This window comes from Lontra canadensis, unplaced genomic scaffold, assembly GCF_010015895.1.
Source record: "Lontra canadensis isolate GAN:19392208 unplaced genomic scaffold, GSC_riverotter_1.0 scaffold15, whole genome shotgun sequence".
Taxonomy (NCBI): domain Eukaryota; kingdom Metazoa; phylum Chordata; class Mammalia; order Carnivora; family Mustelidae; genus Lontra; species Lontra canadensis.
The window spans coordinates 5,555,383-5,563,958 of NW_022631009.1; the positions used below are offsets into that span (position 1 = coordinate 5,555,383).

The 8,576-nt window shown below is 37.3% G+C and overlaps 1 protein-coding gene across 2 annotated transcripts in view; it reads left to right on the forward strand.

The window, feature by feature from the left end:
- Positions 1–8,104, forward strand: part of RAD21 (RAD21 cohesin complex component) — a 29,751-nt gene extending 21,647 nt beyond the window's left edge. Inside the window, exons 10-14 of one of the 2 annotated variants that reach the window (XM_032858437.1) lie at positions 969–1,128; positions 1,547–1,695; positions 3,823–3,972; positions 5,681–5,764; positions 6,385–6,576. In XM_032858437.1, the coding sequence (XP_032714328.1) occupies positions 969–1,128; positions 1,547–1,695; positions 3,823–3,972; positions 5,681–5,764; positions 6,385–6,576 (735 nt within the window). Of the gene's footprint in view, positions 1–968; positions 1,129–1,546; positions 1,696–3,822; positions 3,973–5,680; positions 5,765–6,384 lie in introns of both variants that reach the window. The other variant, XM_032858438.1, reaches the window with a different exon arrangement.
- The last annotated feature ends 472 nt before the right edge of the window (positions 8,105–8,576 follow it).

The following is an 8,576-nucleotide window of genomic DNA, read 5'->3' on the forward strand; positions in this document are numbered from 1 at the left end:
TCTGTCTGTCAAATGAATAAATAAAATCTTTTAAAAAAAAAATTTGACATTTTTGATCAAGTATTTTCAACTATGTGTGGCACGTTTTTTAAATTAAATCACAGTATAAGATCCTGCTGATACCTGTATTTTTAAATGATGTAGAAGGAATTTTTTTCTATACTAAAAAGCCATTGAAGTTTTTAATTCTTATTCTCCCTTTTCAACCTCTCTATAATGAATTACTCTACCATTGCCTTAGTGTACACTGTGCTTCAAGTCTGCAGTCTTTAGATCTTGCTTTCTAGAAAGCTAAACCGTGAAGTGGTTCTCCTTTTTTCCACAATAAAGAATTCTCTGGCTTTATGAGAATCACTTTTCACCCTTAAGCCCTTTTCTGCTCACTTTTAAGTTCCAGACTATTTCAAAACAAGGTTCTGAAGTGAAGAACTGAGCGAAGCAGTCTATGAGACTTTTATTCTGAAGTTGAAATACGCATAGAAACAGGGGATTCTACTGTAGACTTTATATGATTGTTCTTCTAATAAATAGTAATCATTTGGAAGAAAGTCTTTAAACTATTTCTTTGACTCACTGATCTCATTGGAAGTAAATCAAAATGTGGAAAAGACCATTTCTGGGAAGATTTTCATTACATTGCTTGCAATTAAACTTAAAAAAAAAAATTGAAAAATGTTTCAAATGTGATATATACACACATAGATAAGTGTATCTCCACTCTGGAATATTATGCAGTCATTAATTATTAAAAGTGATAGTTAACAAGATTTCCATACTTAAGTGAAAAAACATGTAAAAAACTACTTCATACAATTCCATTAGATGGAGTTTTAAGTGTGTGAATATGAAAACTGCAAGAAAATTTAAAATTTTCATGTTATCTTCACGTTACAAGACAGTGGATAATTTCATTTACTTTTGACTTCAGTGTGATTTATTTTTATAATTGAGATTTTTTTTTTTAATAGCTCTTTACACGCTGTCTTACACCACTAGTACCAGAAGATCTTAGAAAGAGGAGGAAAGGAGGAGAGGCTGATAATTTGGATGAATTTCTCAAAGAATTTGAAAATCCAGAGGTTCCCAGAGAGGACCAGCAGCAGCAGCACCAGCAGCGTGATGTTATCGGTGTGTTCTATGGGAAGAGTTCCCCGAGGAAGTTTAAATGAGCATTTGGTTTACGATTTACCTGTATATTGCTAGAGTAAGAGAAATCAGGAACAAAGGAGTATACTCAAATTTTCAGACAGGGAAGTAATTTGACTGCTTTGTTAAATAGCTTTCTGTTTTCGGAAAGGTTTAAAGATTAGGACTGGCTGAGTAATCCGCTAAGAGGATTATCCTGCATTAGATTACAGGTGGTAGAATTTTGCCCTTTTCCATCTTTTATGTGTTTTATTACAAATTGAGTAATCTTTGCAGAGGTTAAATTTTTATTTGGCCTCCTTCATTAGAGAAAGTACTTTTGTCTTAATGCATTAGTATTAAATTCTGAAATATTGTTAAAGACCATATAATTCATGTCTCTTCAAATGACTAATTGCAGATGAGCCCATTTTGGAAGAGCCAAGCCGCCTCCAGGAGTCCGTGATGGAGACCAGCAGGACCAACGTGGACGAGTCAGCCATGCCTCCACCACCTCCTCAGGGAGTCAAGCGAAAAGCAGGACAAATTGATCCAGAGCCTGTGATCCCTGTAAGTAAGCACATCAGTCATCAAGAATTTTACATCCCTTGTAATAGTATTATCTTAAGGAGCCCTTTTGAAATATTTTGGTTGAGGAAAAAATTGACAAGAAATAGGTCCGGAGAGAAAGAATGGCAGCCGAGGATGGGAACACAGTTGTGCCCGGAGGGAGAAAAGATATTCCAGGAGTGTGAGCCTTCTTAGTCTTGTTTCAGGGTGGCCTAATGTGACCATCCTTGTCTAATGTGGAATCTTTGAGTCTAAACTTGGTTCCATTTTAGCTCAAGGTGAATCTGACAATTTTAGATAACGATGAAAAACAATATAAAGAACCTATCAATCTCTTCAAGCATGTCATGAGTTAAATAACAACATAGACTATCAAACTTTTTAATTAACACCTAGTTCTTTTTTTTTTTTTTAAGATTTTATTTATTTATTTGACAGACAAGGGACCACAAGTAGGCAGAGAGAGAGGAGAGAGGAAGGGAAGCAGGCTCCCTGCCGAGCTGAGAGCCTGATGCGGGGCTCGATCCCAGGACCCTGGGATCATGACCTGAGCTGAAGGCAGAGGCTTTAACCCACTGAGCCACCCAGGCGCCCCCACCTCGTTCCTTTTTTAAAAAATACTGGTTTTCCTTGTCAGCAAGATGGAATATTTTTTCTCCAGTCTTAATGAGATAAAATTGAAATATAACATCATACTAGTTTATGGTGTACAACATAATGATGTGATATTGTGGGATCATTTCACAACGTGTGTGTGTGTATAACATCTGTCGCTTTACATATTATTTTTTTTCTTGTGTTGAGAACTTTCAAGATCTATTCTTAGCAACTTTCAAGTATATGATATAGTATTAACTATAATCACCATACTGTGTATTAGATCCCCAGAATTTAGAAATGGAAGTATCTTTCTAACCCCTAGTAACCACTTCTGCACTCTGCTTTTATGAGTTTTGCTTTTTTTTTTAGATTCTGCGTAAGTGGTACCATATATATTTGTCTTCTGTTTCACCTGTACTGCCTTCCGAGTCTATCCATGTCCCACTTGCTTATTATTTTTTACTCTTGCCTTTGCTGTCAAATCCAAAAATCATTACCAATACTTATTTTGAGGAGCTTACCTGTCCTAGTTGTTTTATGGTTTCAGGTCTTAGATTTAAGTTTTTAATCCATTTTGGGTTGATGTTCGTGTATGGTGTAAAGTAGTGGTCCAGTTTTCCCAGAACCATTATTGAAATAAGATTTCCCCATTGCGTGGGTCAATTCCCCAGCTCTCTATTCTGTTGCAGGTTCCTGCAGCATGAGACAGTTTTAGGCTACCTTACTGATTAATCAGAATATACTTGTCAAATTGCTTAAAAAAAAGGTAAAGCAATATCAGGCTACTTCATGCAGACTTTCTACCATGAAGTTCATTTAGGGTCAGAAAACTAAACTACAAAGAAAGTAAGGTCTAGTGTAAGGCTTCCCAATCTTAAATTTCTAGAATAACCTTGGGCTCTTGGTTCAGCCTCCCATCAAGAGGTATAGGCTGAAGATTCCTCTGTAATTTTAAGAACTATTTTTTCTATGCCCTCTGGTGGTAGAATTGTCCCAAAGAGCATCTTTTTGTATGCCTCAGGAATGGGGGTGGGGACAGGTAACAAGTAGGTTACTCTAGTATCACAGTCCTGGAAGAACTTGTTTTTTAACATTCTCAGCTGTTTATATTAAGCCTGAGAGGAAGAATTCAAGAAATGGACTCTGCTGCCATAAGAGCTCCTAGGCTCTGATTTAGAGCCCAAGCTTAGTTGTGATATAGCCTTAGGGCAGTTGCGTGCAGTAATGGTTGACAGTACAAGCTATTTAATGTTAAAGCCTTTTTGCATTGTGTTAGTGGTTGGTTCTGTTCTGTGGTTTTCCCTAAAATGCTGCTACAGAAAGTTTGGGTGTTTTTTTCTGTTTGTACTTTTTCTTGTCATTTACAAATTTCTCACATACACTTTATAACCCTTCGGTTTCTTCAAGTATAAGAACAAAACACTTCTGTTAATTAAATTCTTCTGTAAGAACAACAAGATATAATCAATTTTTGATTGTGAGAAGGTACAGCAGCATGACCCCAGTATTTCTTCCCCTTGCTTTAAGCCCCAGCAGGTAGAGCAGGTGGAAATGCCCCCTGTAGAGCTGCCCCCTGAGGAGCCTCCAAACATCTGTCAGTTAATTCCGGAGTTAGAACTTCTGCCAGAGAAAGAGAAGGAGAAAGAGAAGGAGAAAGAAGATGATGAAGAGGAGGAGGTAAGGAAACACTGTCAAGGAGACTTGAGGAATAAATGCCATCCCAGGTTTAACGCTGATCTTCAGCCCGTTGTCTTTTACGTTCATAGTGGAGCCAAGTAGTTGATGTTGAACTTTACAGTGATGAAAGATGTTCAGACAGAAACAAAATTTAACCAAATTCTTAATGATCTAGATCATTATTAACAACATCAAATTTTATGCTGTGCTGTAACTCATTGGCTTCTTTCTGGGCTTTTGAAGGACATAGGACTGACTGCCCCTTCACTGATTTCTTAGTTGACTTCTTGATTGTAGCTGACTTTATTATTTGGTGGCCAATTTTTACTGCTTTTTTAGCATCTGCCTCTGGTCTGACATCTCACTGTGTGCCTGGAAATCTGATCACCATTTTCCATTGGTAGGAGGTTTGTTTTCATTAGACTGGGGTGAGATGTGACTTGGCTAAAATAGATTGAGTAAAGGTTTGAATGGCTTTTATTTTTTTAAAATAAAGGCACTTTTGCAATGGATTTCCTTTTCAGGGCCCTTATTTGGCTGTTCAAGGTCTTCCCCCGCCCTCCTTTTTTCAGGATCTTTATTTAAATGTAAAATAAAACATTAAAATATTTTCTAGGAAGCATTGTATCTATTTAAAATTCTTCTAAGACGAAAGGTTGTGGACTGGGTACATATTTTCATGAGTATCCATTTGTATTTGTAATTTATTATGGCAGCCACAGATTTTACAGCCATTTATTACTGGAATACTGTGGGTTTTTTTTTAAAGTCAAAATTTAGCCCCAGAGCTACTCTAGTCTAAGGTATGCCATTATCTCAGACTTAGTGTTGAATCAGTATTTAAATTGTTAAGCTTTCTATTATGTATGAATCCCTTAACTCCTGGCTCTTTGAAATATGGCATGTAGTTCCAGCACGGTATGGAAACATCTCAGCTCTTGCTCCATGCCAACTTCAGAGTTTAGAAAGTCATTTAGAAGGCAAGTCCTGTAGGGCACTGGGAGCTGGGCAGCTCAGTAAAATCAAGTATTATGGATTATAGCCCCCCCCCTTTAAAAGATTTTATTTATTTGACAGAGAAAGAGGTGGAGGGAACAACAGAGAGAGGGAGAAGACAACAGTCTGCTGAGCAGGGAGCCCGAGTGGGACTTGATCCCAGAACTCTGAGACCATGACCAGGGCCAAAGGCAGGTGCTTAACCAGCTGAGTTACCCAGGCACCCCTATACCCCATTTCTCTTAATATTCATCTGCTAATCTGTGCTTTTCAATGATTGGGATCTGTCAGAATATAAATCATCTAGAAAATCATGCTCCTGGAAAAAAATACAGATATATTCAGTGGAAATAAGCAGTGTGCTTAGTGGCATAAGTTGATTTATATCCAACATAATTACCTTAACTGGGGCCAGTCAGTAACCAATAGCTCATCACCCAGCAGTAGTCCAGGGCCCACGTGGTATAGACCACACACATCCTTTATAGAACAGTATAGAATCATATGTTCAGCCAATTGTTTGCTTGCCGATACAGAAGACTTTCTTCTGTAATTTAATAAAGACAAGCTTCAGAGTTCGTACTGGGTGCTAAGAGATTTACAGTTTTCTGTTATTCAGAGTACGCAATTTAAGTTTTAGGACGTACGGCAGTAGTTCATTTTGCAATAGACGACTTTTGTCAGCTTTTTTATGTGTTGGGAACATTTTCAGGATGAAGATGCTTCCGGAGGTGATCAGGATCAAGAAGAAAGAAGATGGAACAAAAGGACTCAGCAGATGCTTCATGGGCTTCAGGTAGGTGTACCAGTCCTGACTGAGACTTCAGCAAAGACTTAGCATCGCTCCCTTAAAAAAATAGCGACATGCTGAGACCAGAAAGCCTACTTTCCCAGCACTGTGTATTTTAACACATCAATTGGTAGGCCCAGAGTAAGCCTGGAGAGCATCCAGGTGAATGCTTTGCTGTGGTTATGCTGCAAAGGGAAGTTGTGGTGGTGGTTTATAGGACACCTTTGTGTGTCTACATCTTGGTTTTCATTGAACATATTTAATATGTTGAATCATTAAATTTGTCAAGTCAGATACAGATGAAATATTTTGAGCATCTGATAAACCAGGCAAGTTGTTCAGGGTTTCCCAAAATAGGGTTAAAGGATAGTTGGATTTTTAAAATAAGTTGAAATTTTAGAACTGTACGTGTTCAGTTTTACTATTACTATCACTTTTGTAGGAATGTGATTCCTTGGATCTTTGATTTTAGATAAGCCATAATATACCTTGCCCCAATACCAGTCCACTCCCAGCAGAATATACAGTGTACTCTTTCTGGTATCCAAAATTGGCACCTTTTTAAAATTACCACTTTACTACTGTGAGATTACTTTGATTTCATTCTTCCTTTGGTTTTATTTCAGCGAGCTCTTGCTAAAACTGGAGCTGAATCCATCAGTTTGCTTGAGTTATGTCGAAACACAAACAGAAAGCAGGCTGCAGCGAAATTCTACAGCTTCTTGGTTCTTAAAAAGCAGCAAGCTATTGAGCTGACGCAGGAAGAACCATACAGTGACATCATTGCAACACCTGGACCAAGGTTCCACATTATTTGAGCAGCTAGAAGCATTATAGCTAGTGTGCTTTCACTAGTGTATACGAATCGCCCCCATGTGTAGGGCACACAAAACCCTTTGAGGAAATTTAGATTTTTGTCTGTACAAAGTCTCTGCCTTCTTCATTTTTTTCCAGTATTTTATCAATTTCATCTTTAAGGGAAACTGCTTATATGGATGTGTTTGTGTTCTGATGGAGAAAACAGGCACACCCAAGGACCCGGAAGATCATTTTAACATTTGAGAACAGATATGTGCAATATTGGCGCATGTAAATGTCGAGTAGCAGTTGAAAATCAGGATTTTTATCATAGTTCTCCATCACCGCATTGGAAAGGAAAACATGTCAGGGAAAAAAAGTTTGACAATTAAGTGTGAGTCTTTGAGAGAAATAAGTCGTCTTTTCCCACTAGTAACACTGGCAGTCTTGTTAACAGCTGTTTTGGGGGATGGTGCCCATAACAGACTGTCCTCTTGAGATACTATTTTAAAGTGTAATTCCATAATGACCAAGAGGGTGTGTGAAATTGTGCTGTCAACTAAACCCCTTCAGCTACAGAATGATAGGCCTTGGTTTAAAATATTCTTTGGTAAGTCATTCCATTTGAAACTTTTTAATGAACCTGACTATCCTAAAATCTGTTGTTTTGTTTTAGGAGGCTCTAAAATGAGCAGAAGTAGACTTTTTAGAGTAGAATATAAAAACGTTTATAACTTTACAGAAGCTCTAAATCAAAGTTTTAAAAAGATGTTTGGATATATTTGAGTACTCAGATCATGAAAATGGAAATTGCTATGCCAACTAAAAGGACAGACTGATGGGAAATGAGACACCTGGTTGACTTAACCCTTAAGCAGACAATGCTGTTAATAACTAATGGCTTCTCTGATATTTATTATAAGTTTTAGTACTGATCTTTTCCCAATGCTGCACACTCCTGTGTTTGAAACTCTATTTTAATGGCTTTGCAACAGCAATCCTATATCCAGTTTCCTATAATTTAAGAAAAGCATCCAAATAAAGGCTTTATTATTAACAGACCAGGTAGCACCAGAAATTATGTGACTGTTATGATTATCAGAACATGTCTTAACTTTTTAGGGCAAAATTACTCACACACTGAAAGTTCTAGCTTAAGTGTTGGCACTTTTGTGGGGAAAAAAAAAATCACTTTTGAAACTCAGACTTCAGTGTATACCCAGTAATTTTAAATTATGTGAAATGTTTTAAATTAGTGAACTCGTAATTACTGTCTTGGTGATTCAGTTTCTTGAGAATGGTAAGTGTATAAAATTACTATTGCAGCTTTATTTTCAATATGTGCCTGTAAACCATGGATTTTTCTCCCTTTGTAAAAAGTTATTTGTAGATAATTGAATGTTTGATTATAGAAAGGTCATTAGTTTCTTGTTAACACATTTTGTTAGTCTGGTTTTGTTGCTTATCGGGTTTAATATTGTTCTTGAAAATAGTTGATGCTATGTTATGTATAACTTTTCTAATAAAAGTTGTGGTATAAGCTGTAAATTTTGGACTGTTGAGAAGTTGGTTGATGGTGTTCCCCCAGGAAAATGTTAACGAGGCATCATCCGTTGTTTGCCATATCTAGAGTAATCGTCCATACAAATAGTAAGTGAATTTTTCAAGAAGTCTTAGGTTAAAAAAAGAAAGACTGGTATGTCTTTTAAAGAAGAGCCACGTGATCTGAAACTTTGATAGTATGTTCTAATACACATCATCAAAGTTACAGATCTAAGATTACAATGGAAGTAACAAATGGCTGGTCCTGAGGAATCTTAGGGGTACAGATCTATCCCTGTAACTGCCAAGTACCCACAAATTATGACGTGCCTGTCAGTGTAGCCAGTGAGCATGTACTGTAAATTTCTGGGTCTGAGAAGCCTACTGCAAGCTGGGGCATTCAGCAACTGAGAATGTACCTTCCTGGGCCTGTAAGCCTTATCTTGCTCCAAACCGAGCGCCTTAAGACACTAAGACT